The sequence below is a fragment of the Alosa pseudoharengus genome, unplaced genomic scaffold (genome assembly GCF_046254945.1).
Source record: "Alosa pseudoharengus isolate Yale_2024_CS ecotype anadromous, Long Island Sound unplaced genomic scaffold, YU_APseudo_1.1 YU_APseudo_1.1_scf_20, whole genome shotgun sequence".
In the NCBI taxonomy this organism is placed as follows: Eukaryota; Metazoa; Chordata; class Actinopteri; order Clupeiformes; family Clupeidae; genus Alosa; species Alosa pseudoharengus.
Window position 1 is genome coordinate 788,434 of NW_027468664.1, and position 19,067 is coordinate 807,500.

Sequence of the window (19,067 nt, forward strand, 5' to 3'; positions counted from 1 at the left end):
GGTAACCAGCATCTCTCTCACTCACGCACACACACACATGCCCGTCGCTGAAGTCTCAGTTCATGAACACTCTTGTAAAGCGACCTTGGGTATCTTGAAAGGCGCTATAAAAAATTGAAGTTATTATTATTATTATTATTAACACTCGCTATAGAAGGAATATTGCCATAGAATGAATACCCCTTTTATAGGCCAGAATAATGTGTGTGTGACGTGCTTCCTAATGACTAACCATAAGGCATGTGTCTTGGCTTTTTGATGTGTGACGTGTCATAATCAGTAACCATAAGCCAGTGTGCTGTGAGTGTGTGTGAGTGAGTGTGTGTGTGTGTGTGAGAGTGAGTGTGTGTGTGTGTGTGTGTGTGTGTGAGCCTTGCCTTTTTGGTTTGACCTTTGGTGTGCCTTTGGAGAACCACTGATGTTGGATAAGCTATAACAGTATATAACTGAGTGTGTTGTGTGTGTGTATGTGTGTGTGTGAGAGAGAGAGAGGGATGGAGAGAGAGAGAGAGAGGGAGGGAGAGACCCTTATGAAAAAGAACTAGCAATGCTAGCAGGTTTCTATAGTAGTTCTGTGGTAGTATAATACTTGTGTGATGTTCCGTAACACTTCTATAAGATCCTTACCCTGTACAGTAGTGTTCCCATAGTTGGCCTACAGTCTTGTAGTACTTCAACAGAATGTCCCAAAAATGCCATAGTGCTCATATAGATTACTATAATATTTTCCCCAAAATACTCCTATAGTGCTTCTTCATAAGGAATATTACTATACATTTGTTTATTATTATAATAAGTTTATTTTATATAGCGCCTTTCTCAAACCCCAGGTCGCTTAACATAGTAGAAAGAAAGCATGACAACAGACAAACAATAAGAATACAACAAGACAAGTTATCTGTATGGAGCTATGTGTTGGGTGTAGAGGAGAAGTGATCATTAAACAAAATGGTCAAATTTTAAAATATGTTTTTATAGTAGGCCTATCTATTTTAATGCTTGTTTTCAGAACATCAAAGTTATTTGTGTTGTTGAGCTTAATTGGAAAAATGAATGATAATAGGTAACTTTTAAGTCTTGGATTTAGTTTGAGGTTTGAAGTGCCATCACAAAAATTGCGGGAGAATTTGTTCAGTTAACCTAGAATGTCACGTTGCACGGCAACGTGACTCGAAGCGCTGGCACTACGCCCAAGCAGAACGTGATGGAAGCAAAACACGAGAATGTGTGTCACACAGTCCGCTGAAGGAACGCCCCGCCCGCACCAGAGATTTGACCTACTTCTGCTGCCAGCGCTGCTTACCAATGCTCGGGCCGTGTGCGTATGTGCGTACAGGCAGCGCTAGAGAGTGAGTCCCCACAGTTCAATACAACCTCAGCAGGCAACAGGCGTCAGTGCGCGGAGCTGGTTTGATTGCACTACCGAGCGTGTAATGGTGACTCAAAACTAAGACAGTTCCAAAGTATTCAGACAACCTTCTTCAACAGCAAGGCGCAAGAGACTGCAGCATAAAGGAATCATTCTTCGGATAATCCGCGGATGCTGCGTTGGGCGTTGCTGTTGTTGTTCCAGTGACCCAGCCTTAAATACCAATTGTTCTGCTATTTATCGCGTGGTAATCCTTTATGGTGGGATGTCCCACGCTCCCCGACATCCAAAACAAACCAGTTTGGGATTAAGTAGGCAATATTACAAGCTAGTTCGTCTGCGTTCGGCAGCATCACTGAGTTTGAGTGCTGGTTGTTTACGAGGTGTACCTGCACAAACGACTTCACGATTTACGTGAACTTCACGCACACTTCCTCGAGTTACCTGTCAACCTGCAAATACTATCCACGAGCTTCAGCGTGACCGGTGAGTCCAAATATGTTTCCCCATCGAATATAATTACAAAAGCTTTTGCCCTGACATGTTTCTTCTGCCTGTCAAGTTCTGGAGATGTGATTTCAGACGCCCCTCTAATGCATGCCGTTAAAGCGTACGTTAAAATAATGAACGCAGTCTGGAGTTCACATGAAATGCTCGTTACTAGTTGGTATGTCCTGCTTGGGTCAAGGGGCTCGTTTTCTGGGTTGAGGGTTCGAGTTAGTCCACTCCAGACTGACCCGTATCTGCCTTACGTTGGGTGAGATTGGAAGTGCGTCACTGCGTTTCTTTGGATATAAGTTTTTGGTTCTAATAGCCTATTGACGGACATCAGAGACCATTGGATGTGTTTTAAAACACTTCTCTTAGCCCCTTCTCTTTTTTGAATGTGCTTCCGTTTTTAGTTATCAACACTGTGTGGTTTCATAGTGTGTGTGTGTGGTGTGTGTGTAGCCTGCATAAGGACCAAGTGGAGTAGTAATTTGATATCCTCTGCGCGATGCACCTACTTCCCTTCACGAAAACAACTTTCTCCGGAGGCGGGGGGGGGGGGGGTGGCGTGTCGAGCGGCCCCGAGTTCTACAGCTGGAATATATTGGATTAGGCTAGGAATCATTCTCCATATGAAGTTAATTTTGAACAGTGAATCTGAGTTGATCATGCAGTCAGAGCCAATAGCTGCGATGTTTTATGATGGGATTCTGTCGGCCATTTAGAATTTAGAACATAGTTTACCCAACACACGTGGCTTGTTCCACTCCAAATTCAGCTCTATGACGCGAAAGTCCGTTTTCCCCGCGCGCTCCTTAAATTTGCGCAGCAACTGAATCCTGCAAAAGCGCTTATCTACTGACGCGTTCTCAACTCGACACACCCTCACTTGAATATTTGAACTAAAAAAATCACCAGGGAAAACTGGCGGCAACGCGCAGATTTGAGAGGCAAACCGAACGTTGAGTCGTCAGTACAACCCGAGCTGGTTCATGCGCCAGATTCTTCACCGTACAGACCGACAGCTGAGGCGCAGGTAACTTCTGTGCTGTTCTGTAAACATCTGCAGTGACGGAAGCAGTAAACCGGAAAGCAGGAGGTTTCATTGAAAGCTCGTGTCGCTTATGATGGGGCTCACCATTCTAGGTTAGCGCTCGTGAGCGCTTGTCTCTGGTGAGTATCCCGACACTCAGGTGGAAGATCACTGTAGGAACTCGCATGTCCGCTCAGGAATGTCTCCCCGTGCGCCTAAACACACGAAAAATTCACGTGGGTCTGTGGAAAGCGCTGAATGTGCACGTGCATAAGAACAGGTGCAGTAGGTTCCCAGCGGCACTTTTCTCTGTGTGAGCCTCTGAAACGTGTTGGTGTGTGTGTGTGACACTGTGTTTTTTTTAACTTTGTTTTGGGTGTCCAGTGGTGTTTACTAGAGGTTGACAGATTGATCGTTGACAGATTAATTCGGTCGTTTTTTTGCCAGTAGTTTGTAGTGTTTGTGTAACTGACTGCTCTCTCCTCCCCTCCCCTCCTCTCCTCCTCTCCTCTCCTCTCCTCAGACTCATGGCCATGGCTCTATCTGAGCGGGACGCTGAAGTTCCTGTGGAGGAGACCAGGGGGCGCTGTGGCGTGCGGCGGAATCTCTTCGGCCCCGTCGACCACCAGCAGCTCGAGCAGGAATTCCAGCGCCTGCTGTGCATGACCGTTGACACGGCAACGCGCCGCTGGGACTTTGACTTCCTGTCTGATCGCCCCTCCCCCGGCTCCACCCTGCAGTGGGAGGAGCTGCGATGCCAGGATGTGCCAGCGTTCTACCACAGCCGAGTGGTGAAGAGGGCAGGAAGTGGGCGCTGGAGGAGTGAGGTGGGCACCTCCTCCTCTTCCTCCTCCACCTCCTCCTCCTCCTCCTCCTCTCCCACCCACTCCAGCGAGGGGAACGCCACTCCTCCCCTGTGGAATGGCAGGGCCATGAAGAGGAGCTTCAGCGCACTCAGCGTTGCCATGGCACCCAAACACAAACAGGCCACCATTACAGGTCAGAGCTCCGCCTCCTCAGAACCCCTCTCTTCTCCTCTGTCCTTCTATCTTCCTCTCCCACTCCTCTCTCTCTCTCATTTCTCTCCTTTCAACTTCTATTCTCCTCTTCTTGAATTTCCCCTGGGGATCAATAAAGTATCTATCTATCTATCTATCTTCCACTCCTCTCATTTCTCTCCTCAACTTCTTTTCTCCTCTTCCACTCCTCTCATTTCTCTCCTCTCTCATTTCTCTCCTCTCTCCTTCTATCTTCCTCTCCCACTCCTCTGTCATTTCTCTCTCTCTCTCTCTATCCCTCTCTCTCTCTCTCTATCCCTCTCTCTCTCTCTCTCTCATCTTGCTGTAACTTGTGCTGTCCTCTCTCTCTCTCCCCCCCCATCTCTCTCTATCCCTCTCTCTATCCCTCTCTCTCTCTCTCTATCCCTCTCTCTCTCTCTCTCTCTCTCTATCCCTCTCTCTCTCTCTCTCTATCCCTCTCTCTCTCTCTCTCATCTTGCTGTAACTCGTGCTTCCTCTCTGTCCGCAGACTTCTTCACGGTGAGGAAGAGGAGGCGCCTGCATCACAAGTCCATGTCACGTCAGTAGGAGGAGCTAGGCAACAGGAGGAGTGGCTTAGCCTCACCATAGCAACGGAAGAAATGGACATAAAGACTTGAGTGGACTCCTTGTTTGAGCAGACTCACTTCCTGTCTGAATGAACTCACTTCCTGTCTACACTGTCAGACACGCCCTCATCCTCTTCTGATGTCATCAGACTCTTCTCTGGCTTATTTGGTGCATAAGCAAAGCATCTGATATACTGTGAAACCAATAATGCACTCGTAACGTAAACAACCCTCACCCCTCAAACTATGCTCTTTGCCCCAAACTACCCCCTGCGTGCGTGCGTGCGTGCGTGCGTGTGTGTGTGTGTGTGTGCGTGTGTGTATGTGTGTGTGTGTGTGTGTGTGTGTGTGTGTGTGCGTGTGCGTGTGTGTGTGTGTGTGCGTGTGTGTGTAAGAATGACAGCAGGACCTGGGGGACAGAGGTCACTAGTCACCCTTCTCACCTCTAACAATCCACTGCACTCTGCTGTCTTCTATATATTTAATGCTGCTTCATTTCTTTTGCGGTACTTCAGATCTGTAACCTGGCCATCTTTTCAGCTCCAGCAGCTCAAAACGCAAATGTGGACCATGAGTACGTATGTGTACTCTTTAGCTAGTATGTACAGTATGTGCACTCTTTAGCTAGTATGTACAGTATGTGTACTCTTTAGCTAGTATGTACAGTATGTGCACTCTTTAGCTAGTATAATCTTCAGTCTTTGGTCGTTTCTCATCAGAATATTGAGTTTATGGCTTCTGAAGCCGTTTTCTTTTGACAATGTAGCAATGTCTGTCCCACGTTTGTCAGCTTTAAGGTAATCATACTAATGATGTAGCATAAAGCTAATCATGCTAATGATGTTGCATAAAGCTAATATCATTGCTAGTGATGTAGCAGAAAGCTAGTAATTACTAACGGTGTAGCATAAAGCTAATCATTGTTAGTGATGTAGCAGAAAGCTAATAATTGCTGACGGTGTAGCATAAAGCTAATAATTGCTAGTGATGTAGCATATGCTATGTAGCATAGCAAGTGTTTCTATATGAAGGGAATGGCTTTGGGTGTTCTGCTCGGTAGCTGTGTAAACTGTTTTGGTGTGTGTGTGAGAGAGAACCTTTATTTCTAAGGCAGCTGAAATAGTTGACCAAAGCATGGAGCATTGCTCTTGTAGTTCTGTGCACTGCTCTTAGACCAGAGACATATTCCAAAAAATTGAAATTCTGAATTTCATGTGAATCTCCTCTCTTTCTCGTCGACCCTCCTCCCCCCTCTCGTCCTGCCCAGCCCTGCGACCACAGGCCTTTGGTGGAGTTGAGATTATTCTGGTCTTTTGTTTCTAGCTGATCGTTTGAATGAATAGCCATACTCGGAACTGTCTACCTCACCCTTGTCTCTCTCTTTCTTTTCTCGCCCACACACAAAAACACTAACCTACAGACCCAGACCAAACCTCTTCTGCACACCAGAGTTGAGTCGTGTGTGTGTGTGTGTGTGTGTGTGTGTGTGGGGTGGGGGGGGGGGCTGTTTGTTTTCACTGGCTCACAGATTTGTTTTGGTTTTGTTTTTTCCCAGGAATAGTGTAGGGGGAAAGGCACGTGTTAATAGAGTACGGAGGGATGTTTGTGCATCCCTCTCTCTCTGTGTGTGTGTGTGTGTGTGTGAGACCCTCTGAGTCTGGGTCCCTGCACCATAACCCCCCCCCCCCCCCCTCCCCGTCTGTGCCTTTTAGCCATGCAAATGTAGCATATATTATTATAGCTATTATATATTATTATAATTATATATTTTATATGTTCTTATTTGGGTGGTTTTATGTTGCCTGTTTGTGTGTGTGTGTCTGTGTGAGATGTTTATGGAGGTGTGTGTGTGTGTGAGATGTTTATGGAGGTGTGTGTGTGAGATGTTTATGGAGGTATATTCTAATTTATGTAATTCTATCAGAATATTTTTGGGAAATGGTCCAGATGCCCTTCAGTAACTAAGGTAACTGATGACATTCTTCCGCAACTAACTGATGACGTTTCCAGTCATCTTCCGTTACTATGACGACGTTTCCAGTCGTCTTTGCACTACATAAGCCGCGCTGGTCGTGTGCGGTCTTCTGACCACACACACACTCTGACCAGACACACACTCTTTTTCTGTGTTATTCCTGTACACGCTCATCTACCGAGTATTCAATGCATCTGATACCTCATCTACAGAGTATTCTATGCATCTGATACCTCATCTACAGAGTATTCAATGCATCTGATACCTCATCTACAGAGTATTCTATCCATCTGATACCTCATCTACAGAGTATTCTATGTAACTGATATGCATGAATATACGCTTTGATAAAGGTATATAATTTCTATAACGAACGGAAGAGTGTTCTCTATCTTGTATTGCTGCAGACTATATCTGATGTTGCTATTGTACTCCTGAGCACCAGATGGCAGCGTTGTGTTCTGCACTGAGGCTGTATGAGCCCAGCAGTGACATGGCGCAGTACACATGGTCTCTAATGGATCCATTATCCTGTGTGTTCTTAATAAAGAATCATACTGTTTAAACTCTGAACGCTCCTGTTGTATGTGTGTGTTAGGGTTATGGCTAGTTCAAGATTATGTGTGTAGATGTTAGAAATTATTTGTGTCTATGTGAGCGTGTGTGTTGGGGTTTTGGCTGCGTGACGAGAGGTGTGAGATCAAATCTGAAATATCATGAGCCTCTGGGGCCCCCTGGTGGCAAGACTTGATAAGAACACTGGCAGAGGGAGATATCAAACACTCACACAAACAATCAAGTTGATATACTGACACATAAGAATCATTAACACAAAATGATGAGGCCAAACCCAAGTGATGATAAAAACATAATGTCTTGTTGAAAAACAGAAAAGCACAACTAGCAGGTCATGACAGCATCACACTGCTGTAGGGTGCAAACAGGAGACCATTCCACAGTAAACATCAAGCAGCAGCCCTGCAGGACAAACCAGACCAGCAGCAATATCCCTCTACTCCACTCTAACCCCAACCCAGTAGTCCTGCGGTATTAACGCTCTACTCCACTCTAACCCCAACCCAGTAGTCCTGCGGTATTAACGCTCTACTCCACTCTAACCCCAACCCAGTAGTCCTGCGGTATTAACGCTCTACTCCACTCTAACCCCAACCCAGTAGAGTCCTGCGCTATTAACGCTCTACTCCAACACTAACCCCAACCCAGTAGAGTCCTGCGGTATGATCCCTCTACTCCACACTAACCCCAACCCAGTAGAGTCCTGCGGTATGATCCCTCTACTCCACACTAACCCCAACCCAGTAGAGTCCTGCGGTATGATCCCTCTACTCCACACTAACCCCAACCCAGTAGAGTCCTGCGGTATGGCTGGGCAGTCCTGAGGTCTGATGTCCCCACAGCAATTGGCATGATGTTAATCATAGACACATTCAGTTCAATTTATTTACATTGCCACAAATATAACAAAACATTCATAAAAAAATAAAACCAAAAGGAGATGGTTATTTGTACAAAAACCTTTACAACCCTCCTGAGAGGCTGAGATGAGTGTGTGTGTGTGAAGGCAGTTATTTGTGTAAGGGGCGTCTATACTGCAGTGCAAGTGTGTGTGTGTGTGTGAAGGCAGTTATTTGTGTAAGGGGCGTCTATACTGCAGTGCAAGTGTGTGTGTGTGAAGGCAGTTATTTGTGTAAGGGGCGTCTATACTGCAGTGCAAGTGTGTGTGTGTGAAGGCAGTTATTTGTGTAAGGGGCGTCTATACTGCAGTGCAAGTGTGTGTGTGTGTACGATGAGGTCACATCTTTAGCACACAATCAATCACATCAAGCAGAAGTCTGTTCTAAGTAGACTACATCCTGGCAGTGAGGTTGCGGCTCCCATCTACTGTGTAGTGTATGTGTGTGAGACGTTCAATGAGACTGCCCTCTAGTGGCCCTCTAGGGTAGTGGCACAAGTGGTCAGATGGCCAGTGGTGTTGGGCATGAGGATGTGAGGGTGTAGGGCTAACAATGTTGGGCATACGGGTGTTGGCATTAGGGTGTGAGGGTGTAGGTGTTGGAATCAGGCGCAGTGATTGGTGGAGAGCTGTGAGGGTACGCAGTGATTGGTGGAGAGCTGCTGATACAAACGGAAGACAATCAGATTAAAAGACCTCCCCCCAGAAGAGGCAACAGGACAGATGATGATTTTCAGAAGAGGTAACAGGACAGGTGATGATTTTCAGAGTAACAGGACAGATGATGATTTTCAGAAGAGGTAACAGGACAGATGATGATTTTCAGAAGAGGCAACAGGACAGATGATGATTTTCAGAAGAGGTAACAGGACAGATGATGATTTTCAGAATAACAGGACAGATGATGATTTTCAGAAGATCCAACAGGACAGATGGTGATTTTCAGAAGAGGTAACAGGACAGATGATGATTTTCAGAAGAGGCAACAGGGCAGATGGTGATTTTCCACTGCAGTGCAGACACTTAATCACTGTTTCGCACCAACACACAGCGTTGGCACCTTAGTGGTAATGGAAGAGGCTCGCTGCATCACGGGTCACCGTAGCGACCCGTAGCGTGCGGGAGCGTCACAGCTGGCTCGCCTGCGCCTGCCGGTCTCGACACATGGAGCGCAGCTCCCCCACGATTAGAGGAAAGATGAACAGCACACTGCCCCCTGTCTGCAGCAGCACACAACACAGGCGTCATTATCTAGACAACAAACAGGTTAGCATTCTACCACTACTTCTGTAAATGCTACAGGTGTGTGTATGTGTAGGTGAGGAGGGAGAGAGAGTGAGAGAGAAAGAGAGGGAGAGAGCTACTCACCATGAGCACAAAGAAGTAGAACACCCACATCCAGTTCAGCTTGCTCTCAATCAGAGACACCAGATACTAGGAAGAGGAAAAGATACTCCTGTCACACACTGTTGACCTCATTGCAGTCTGTCCCATAGATATTAGAAAGCTAGATACCGCATTGACTGTTGAGTTCTATTAGGTGGCATCGTAAACGCGGCCGCCATATTGGTGGTGGTGGTGGTGGGGGGGGGGGGGGAGCAGCACGTTTACTGTCTATGGGGGAGTGACAGCAACACAACACGCAATCAGAGACACCTGTTACCGGTGACCTCACTGCAGTCAGCCCTGTACTAAAGAAGTGTGATTCTGGATGTGCGCATTCCTTCCTGTCCAAAAACAGTGGGACAAACTAGGCTTATTCGGGGTCAACTTTGGATCAACTTTGGATCAACTAATTCATATTTATTTACTCATCCGGGATCAACTGCAGCTGACTGTGGCTGACAGGACTCTACTGTCCACAAGGTCTGCTAGTGTCAGCCGAGAGGAGCTAGATAGCTGCTGCAATCTATACCTGACGTGACTCATGGGACGTATCACAGAATTTTGCTTGCGTTGAACACGGTTGAAGTTTAATTGGTTTCTTTACATGTGTGGCATTCGCCTACCCTACAGCATCAAATAACAAAAGATCAAAAAGTTTGCAGTACCACTGTTGCAGAAATCACACATAAGAAGAAGGTATCCATTCGATGTTTGTGCATTTGTTGGCATTCCAACATAGGGAAGCAGCATGGGGAAACTTGTGATTTTAGTGAAGTTAAGTGCGAGTCTGCGCAGTACAATGGGAAGCCAACTGAAAAATTTGCGTCAGTGCCCTCCCATTGAAAATGATGGAGTCTGTTCGTCCATTTCTTTTACTGTCTATGGATCTAACTCCCTCTCCACTACTGTCTAAAATCCTTACTGGTCTAGTCACATACTGATGACCTCACTGCAGTCAGTTCCGTCACACACTGATGCCCTCACTGCAGTCAGTTCCGTCACACACTGATGCCCTCACTGCAGTCAGTTCCGTCACACACTGATGACCTCACTGCAGTCAGTTCCGTCACATGACCTCACTGCAGTCAGTTCCGTCACACGCTGATGCCCTCACTGCAGTCATTTCCGTCACACGCTGATGACCTCACTGCAGTCAGTTCCGTCACACACTGATGACCTCACTGCAGTCAGTTCCGTCACACGCTGATGACCTCACTGCAGTCAGTTCCGTCCCACGCTGATGACGCCCCTCCCCTCACCTGTCCCGCTGCGGCCCCGATGCTGCCGGTTCCGTCCACGATGCCGGTGACGGTGGCCAGCGCCTCCTGGCTGCCCTGCAGCGCGTCCTGCCGACCCAGATCCGCCGAGATCGCCGACGAGATCATGTTGGACGGCCCGCCGATGAAGAAACCTGCACGGCAACAGCATCGTCATCACCACGGTAACACCGACACTACCATCATCTTGAGTCTTGGGCATGTGCACAAACCTTTCACGCGGATTGCAACTGTGTGAACTAAGCGCATGTGTGTGTGCTGCTCCACGTCTGCAGTAATAGATCAGAGCGTGTATCTACCTGGGAGCCATGATGCCATGCTAGTGCAGTTCAGAATGAACATAGCACAATGCATTCTGCGTTTGACCAGACCTGTCTAAATGTGTAACACACTTCCATTAATGTTTGGATCTGTAATTCAGCTGCTAAGGTTCATATAAAAGCATTAACATGTTGGGGTCTGTGTGTATGTGTGTGTGTGTGTGTATGTGTGTGTGTAAAAGTATGTGTGTGTGTGTGTGTGTGTGTGTGTGTGTGTGTGTGTGTGTGTGTTGGGGTCTGTCCTTACCTGTAGTAGCCAACAGGGCTGCATTCACCACCTTATCATCTGGAGAACCTGCAGGAAAAAAACATCAACATTTTGTTCATGTAACTCCTTTATCTTCGTTCGAAAATATGAAGCAACACATACAACACACACACATAAATATACTCACACACACACACACTCATTTACCAACCATTTCGTTCGAAAATTCTAAAACAACAATGTTTTTTAATACTTCAAAATAACATTTGCTAAATGAACCTTACATTTTTCAGTAGCCATAGGTGTGTAGATTTGAACAAAATCTAGTTTGGTTCTTACCGGGGCTTTTACTGCCTGAAATATCCGATTTTGTTTACCACGCTCGGAGTTTAGTGCTGGGCTGGTGGGTGTATATTCCCAACCTTCTCTCGGCACATCAACGGTTAGCCCGAGAATTCTCGTCGCAATTAAAAATTCCACTGGAACTCCAAGCGGATTTGTACACGCAGCCATACAACACTGTTTACAGCTCTTTGAGTCACGGTAAAATGTCATTTTTGGTACATACAGTAGCTAATTTAGATACACTTATGGTGTGGGTGCTTGCGTTTCTTTAGGAATCCGCCGTCTTGGTTTGTATAGAAATTAATATTAAGTGACACATACACGTAAGAGGTTGGACATACGGGACGTTTGGTAATATGTGACGTTCCGATACAACACAATATGTTCCCTAGTCCTCACTACTGTCAGCAGAACAGCCAATTAGAACAGGGATAAAGGCTGGGCATCCAATCAGAGGTGAGCGGCTGGAGACTTACGGCTGTAGCCCACTAGCGCCCCCATGGCTACGAGGAGGCTGACTGCAATGACAGGAGCCCTCTTCCCCAGCATGTCAGAAATCAGACCCTGGACCGTACCACCTGGATGGGGGGGACAGACATATCAGAAATCAGACCCTGGACCGTACCACCTGGATGGGGGGGACAGACATATCAGAAATCAGACCCTGGACCGTACCACCTGGATGGGGGGGGACAGACATATCAGAAATCAGACCCTGGACCGTACCACAAACACGCACACACACACGCACACACACACAGCTAATTCAGCTGCTTAGCTATGATAGCCCCTACGTTGTACCACACAGACAGGTGGTCGGCCTGAGCCTGCTGCCACACACACACACACACACACACACACACACACACACACCCGCGCGCGCGGCTGCTTACCTATGATGCCGCCCACATCGTACCACACAGACAGGCAGTCAGCCTGAGCCTGCTACACACACACACACACACACACACACACACACACACACACACACACACACACACACACACACGCGTCTGCTTACCTATGATGCCGCCCACATCGTACCACACAGACAGGCGGTCAGCCTGAGCCTGCTACCATACACACACACACACACACACACACACACACACACACACACACACACACACACACACACACACACACGCGCGTCTGCTTACCTATGATGCCGCCCACATCGTACCACACAGACAGGCGGTCAGCCTGAGCCTGCTACCATACACACACACACACACACACACACACACACACACACACACACACACACGCGTCTGCTTACCTATGATGCCGCCCACATCGTACCACACAGACAGGCGGTCAGCCTGAACCTCCGGCCAGCCGAAGTTGTTGCTCAAGTAGAACGGCAGCCAGAAGAAGAAAGAGTAGTTGACCAGCTTCAGACACGCGTACGCCAGAGAATACTGCACACACACACACACACACACACGCATGCACGCGCACACACACACACACACACACACAGAGAAAGAGAGAGAGAGAGAATGAGTAGTTGACCAGCTTCAGACATGCGTACGCCAGAGAATACTGCACACACACACACACACACACGCACGCGCACACACACACACACACACACACACACACACACAGAGAGAGAGAGTATGGCAAGCTGATTGAGCATTTATTCTGATATCTTGATATCAGGCATAATTGTCATGTACATGTAAGCCATTTTTGTCAACTAGTTAACTAGTGAGCCATGTTTGTGTGATCTAGTTAACTAGTGAGGGCCAAAATATGCACACTAGTTAACTAGTGGGAGCCAAAAGGCTCACTAGTTAACTAGTGAACACATTTTAGCTTCACTAGTTAACTAGTGAGAGCCAGAAATGTCTACTAGTTAACTAGTAAAGGCTAAAATGCATACCAGTCAGCTAGTTGAAGGCTTTTGGGTCTCACTAGTTAACTAGTGACAGCCAAAAATGTGCACATGTTTACTAGTGAAGGCAAAACACCTCACTAGTTAACTAGTTGCAGTAGGTCAATGTCACTAGTTAACTAGTGAACCATAAATGGCTTACTAGCTAGCTAGGTGATGGCAGCAGGCTCACTAGTTAACTAGTTGATGAATCATTTGTCCAAACTAGTTAACTAGTGAGGTCATAAATGTATACTAGTAAACTAGTTAAAGACAAAATTCACACTAGTCAACTAGTGGCGCAGAATTCAAATTAGGAGGCGGAGAATTCTGGAAATTGAGGCTTTCTATTGGCTCCCTATGTCCAAATAGAACATGACAACCAATCACAGTGCAGAATTTCACGAAATCCCACCCACAACATTTGCATGTGGCACACAAGTTAACATGCTGGCCAAAGGAACTCTAGCTAGTAAACTAGTGGCTTCAGTGTGACACTTACATGTAAACTAGTGAAGGCAGAACTGCTCACTAGTTAACTAGTGAAGACACAAATGCCCACTAGTTAACTAGTGAGGTCTAAAAAGTGTCACTAGTTTACTAGTGTGCACCAAAACACCCACTAGTGAACTAGTCATGGCAATTTCCATTCGACTAGTTAACTAGTGAGGTGCAAAAAGTGTCACTAGTTTACTAGTGTGCCCCAAAATGCCCACTAGTTAACTAGTGAAGGCCATTGAAGCCCCACTAGTTAACTAGTGAGATGCCAAAACGCTCACTTGTTAACATGTAATGGCCAAAATGCCCACTAGTTTACTAGTGAGGGTGTTGTGGGCCTTACTAGATAACTAGTGGCATGCATATTTTGTTCACTAGTTAACTAGTTACACCTAAAAACACAAACAAGCTGACTGTTTTTGTCCACTAGTTAACTAGTGGAACAATTTAAGTCTCACTAGTTTGCATGTGTGGCAGTAAAGCAGCTCACTAGTTAACTAGTGCGCACAAGACACACACTAGTGGCTGTTTTTGGAGCTATCTAGTTCACTAGTAATGCAAAAGGTACTCTTACTAGTTAACTAGTGACACATTGGCCTTCACTAGTTAACTAGTTGACATGTTTGGCCTTACTAGTTTACTAATAATGGAACAGGACATGCTCACTAGTTAACTAGTGAGAATATCTGCATTATTAATGCCTTTGACTAGCTTATAGAGGGCATTTTGAGCCTTACATGTTAGCTAGTGAGGACAAAACACTGTCCATAATGAACTAGCAGGAGAAAAATGCCATTCACACTAGTAAACTAGTGGAATTTGAATAAATACACAAACGGCTGGCATTTTGTGCAACTAGTTAACTAGTGGGACGTAACATTGTCTCACTAGTTAACTAATGTGCAATGTCGCACTTGCATGCAAATGAAGAAGGCGGAACAAGGATTTTGATTGGTCCATTTAGGACTCAGAAACCTAGAAAACATGGCTGACTTCGTCCAGGCTGTTCTAAGAGCAAACTTTTATAAACTAAGATCGTTTGAGCATAAAAATATGTTTTGATAACATGTCTAGTGACAAAGTTATGGTGTATTGCTGTAATCTTCGTTCAGTTAATGTGTACAATCTTTAGTTTTTCAGTTATTAGTCTGAAAATCGTGATAAAACTGGAGGCATTTGTATATGGTTGCCTAGCAACAAAACGTTTCAGTAACATGAACATTGACGATAGCTTTGCTTATGTGGCAAGACTAGCTCAAGTGGTTAAGCAGCAGGAGATCATGTGGAAGACCAGGGTTCAATTCCTTAGAAGTGCATGAAATTTTTATCTTGATCTTTGAGCTTTTAATTACTTTTGAAACCATGTGCAGTTAATGTGTACGGTTTTTCGGTTATTAATCAGAAAAGTGCAACTGAAATGGATGCATTTATGTCTGTGGTTGCCTAGCAACAATAAACAAAGAATAATATTAAAATCGATCCCTTGAATCTTTGGTGTAGATCACTAAGAGCACACTTGTTAAAGCATGGGGTTTCCCTGTTATTATTAAAAACCATTTTGACAGAATATGAGATACTGCATACTGCAGGCTCTGCTTTACTATCTATACTGAAGTACCGTTGCAAAGCAGTGTGTCACTTTAGCCACTAGGGGCACCCATCAGGACCTGATCGCGAGGCTATGAACAGTAAATTTACATTTAGACTGGGTGGGATTCTTACATAATACCCAATAGGAGTCTTCTACCCACCCTCTCATTAGAATTTGCATAATAGCCGTTTCAGGCACTAGTTAACTAGTGAGCTGCTTCACTGCCACACATGCAAACTAGTGAGACTTCAATTGTTCCACTAGTTAACTAGTGGACAAAAATGGTCAGCTTGTTTCTCTTTTTAGGTGTAACTAGTTAACTAGTGAACAAAATATACATGCCACTAGTTAACTAGTAAGGCCCACAACACCCTCACTAGTAAACTAGTGGGTATTATGGCCTTTACATGTTAACAAGTGACCATTTTGGCATCTCACTAGTTAACTAGTGGGGCTGAAATGGCCTTCACTAGTTAACTAGTGGGCATTTTGGGGCACACTAGTAAACTAGTGACACTTTTTGCACCTCACTAGTTAACTAGTCGAATGGAAATTGCCATCACTAGTTCACTAGTGGGTGTTTTGGTGCACACTAGTAAACTAGTGACACTTTTTAGACCTCACTAGTTAACTAGTGGGCATTTGTGTCTTCACTAGTTAACTAGTGAGCAGTTCTGCCTTCACTAGTTTACATGTAAGTGTCACATTGAAGCCACTAGTTTACTAGTTAAAGTTCCTTTGGCCAGCATGTTAACTTGTGTGCCACATGCAAATGTTGTGGGTGGGATTTCGTGAAATTCTGCACTGTGATTGGTTGTCATGTTCTATTTGGACATAGGGAGCCAATAGAAAGCCTCAATTTCCAGAGTTCTCCGCCTCCTAATTTTAATTCTGCGCCACTAGCTGACTAGTGTGAATTTAGGCTTCAACTAGTTTACTAGTATACATTTATGACCTCACTAGTTAACTAGTTTGGACAAAGGATGCATCAACTAGTTAACTAGTGAGCCTGCTGCCATCACCTAGCTAGCTAGTAAGCCATTTATGGTTCACTAGTTAACTAGTGACATTGACCTACTCCAACTAGTTAACTAGTGAGGAGTTTTGCCTTCACTAGTAAACATGTGCACATTTTTGGCTGTCACTAGTTAACTAGTGAGACCCATAAGCCTTCAACTAGCTGACTGGTATGCATTTTGGCCTTTACTAGTTAACTAGTGGACATTTCTGGCTCTCACTAGTTAACTAGTGAAGCTAATATGTGTTCACTAGTTAACTAGTGGGCATTTATGCTGTCACTAGTTAACTAGTGTGCACAAACATGGCTCACTAGTTAACTAGTTGACAAAAATGGCTTGCATGTTGGCCTGATATCAAGGTATCAGAATAAATGCCCAAGCGGGTGGCCAAATTACATAGAAGTTAACAAGTGGGAATTTGACATTCAGTAGTCAGCTAGTAAACATTTTTGTACCTTACTAGTTGACTAGTAAAATATAGAAGTCTTTAAACTAGTTAACTAGTGCACATTTCAGTGTCCACTAGTTAACTAGTGAACATGCTGAGCATTACTAGTTAACTAGTAAGATATGAAACATATGAACTAGTTAACTAGAGAGAATTTGGGCCTTACTAGTTAACTAGTGAGCATTTTGGCTGTCACTAGTTAACTAGTTCACACAGAAATGGCTCACTAGTTAACTAGTGGACAGAAATGGCTTGCATGTACATGACAATTATGCCTGATATCAAGATATCTGAATAAATGCTCAATCGGCTTGCCATAAGAGAGAGAGAGAGAGAGAGAGAGAGAGAGAGAGAATGAGTAGTTGACCAGCTTCAGACATGCGTACGCCAGAGAATACTGCACACACACACACACACACACACACGCACACAGAGAGAGAGAGAGAGAATGAGTAGTTGACCAGCTTCAGACATGCGTACGCCAGAGAATACTGCACACACACACACACACGCACGCTCGCACACACAGAGAGAGAGAGAGAGAGAGGGAGAGAGAGAGAGAGAGAGAGAATGAGTAGTTGACCAGCTTCAGACATGTGTACGCCAGAGAATACTGCACACACACACACACACACACACGCACGCACACACAGAGAGAGAGAGAGAGAGAATGCCTCTTTGTACAACTGTGACTATGCATGTAATTGCATGTATAAGTGAATATGTTGTTGATTTTGTGTGTGTTAGTGTGTGTGTGTGTATGTGTGGAATGGAGAGTAAATGTGTGTGTATATGTGTGCGTACGTATGCTCGATGGTGTTTTCAGCCCCCACTGTCGACTTCAAGGCACCGCTGCGACCGTCGACTTCAAGGCACCTAACCCTAACCGTAACCACAACCCTAGTAGGGGGGTGGTCGATATATCTTGTCTGCGATAATATCACGATTGTTGTTTTAACAATGTGCAAATTGACATTATCGAGTATTTAAATGACTTAGGAGGGAAAAACACGAGAGAAGCCCCTGGCTGCAGCAGAGCAAGTCACATGATCACATGTGGGTCCACCTTGTCACACACACGGCTAATCTTTATTTTGTGCGGCTACTATATTGAAATGGCATTGAGTCAACCCTTTTGTAAATGGACTGAAGTACGCTCTTAATGTCTACTTAATATCTACTTTTATACAATGACATTTTTACATTTGTGAACTTTATACTTTTTGAGATATTTACGATAAAAGAGCAATAAATTCCCATTGACTTAACGTTGACCGCCGTGGCGGCAACTTTTAGCATTATGATGTGACCTGCAGCTGAAAGCAATCAACAGCTGAACGCGAGCTACCACTGGAGCTGTGAATCTTCTGAACGTCTTCGCCTGCTGTACCGTGGTCACTTTATTTGCTCGTAAAACTCTCCTTCAGAGGCACATTTCTCTATTTACAGACAAGGTAAGGTTTTTGGTATTTAAGTCATTTATGTCTTCAAACATTATGTACCGTTAGCGTTATATGTATGAAATGATGGGTCACAAATAACTAAACTAACGTTATAACGTTAGGTCACAGATATATATCTATGACGTTAGGTAATGTTAACGTTAGTGAAATAGTTGACGTTATAGCACCTTGCTACGTTGATATGTATTATGTAAGGAAACCCACTGTTAATCAACGTTAATATGTCGTCAACTTTACAGTGACCGATTAGCTGTAGGTTTCAATAGCTAACAACAATCAAACGTAATGCACTAACGTTACATTTGTTCATTAGGCCTACTAACCAGCAGCGTTTTCACTAGAACGTTAACGTAAACCAGAGAATCAGGCCTACAGATACTAGGCTCTGGTTCTATTCAACTTTAGGTCACTTTCCACAGGTGTATAGAATCAAGCACCTAGAATAGATTATGAATGCAGACTGCGTGGTGCTTGATTATAGCCTAGGCTACTGTGTGAAGGGACCTGATGAAACCCATCATGGCATGAATAACGTTACTTGTTGATGGTCATAACGTTATAGCTTCTACCGTTCACATTTTAGTTAAAGCTAACAAATATGCTCCTGTTTTTATTTTACCAAATTTGTAACGTTGTAGGCTACACCGCTTGTTTGTGTATCAAATAGGCCATGGCTACGTTTTCATT

At 44.9% G+C, this 19,067-nt stretch overlaps 2 protein-coding genes across 3 annotated transcripts in view; one reads left to right on the top strand and one right to left on the bottom strand.

Annotated features, from left to right (window-relative positions):
* Positions 1-1,292: 1,292 nt before the first annotated feature.
* On the top strand, positions 1,293-7,045 carry cdkn1d (cyclin-dependent kinase inhibitor 1D). The gene is made up of 3 exons (XM_076296177.1): positions 1,293-1,855; positions 3,415-3,890; positions 4,419-7,045. Exons 2-3 carry the CDS (start codon positions 3,419-3,421, stop codon positions 4,475-4,477), a joined length of 531 nt encoding a protein of 176 aa, XP_076152292.1. The 5' UTR covers positions 1,293-1,855; positions 3,415-3,418; the 3' UTR covers positions 4,478-7,045.
* A 282-nt stretch (positions 7,046-7,327) lies between these two features.
* The window catches only part of slc37a3 (solute carrier family 37 member 3), a 47,399-nt gene continuing 35,659 nt past the window's right edge, over positions 7,328-19,067 (bottom strand). For both annotated transcript variants that reach the window (XM_076296178.1, XM_076296179.1), the window contains 6 exons: positions 12,762-12,903; positions 11,959-12,060; positions 11,177-11,224; positions 10,592-10,743; positions 9,315-9,380; positions 7,328-9,166 (listed from right to left, as the gene is read on the bottom strand). In XM_076296178.1, coding sequence (XP_076152293.1) covers positions 9,074-9,166; positions 9,315-9,380; positions 10,592-10,743; positions 11,177-11,224; positions 11,959-12,060; positions 12,762-12,903 — 603 coding nt within the window. In that variant the 3' untranslated portion in view covers positions 7,328-9,073. The remainder of the gene's footprint in view (positions 9,167-9,314; positions 9,381-10,591; positions 10,744-11,176; positions 11,225-11,958; positions 12,061-12,761; positions 12,904-19,067) is intronic.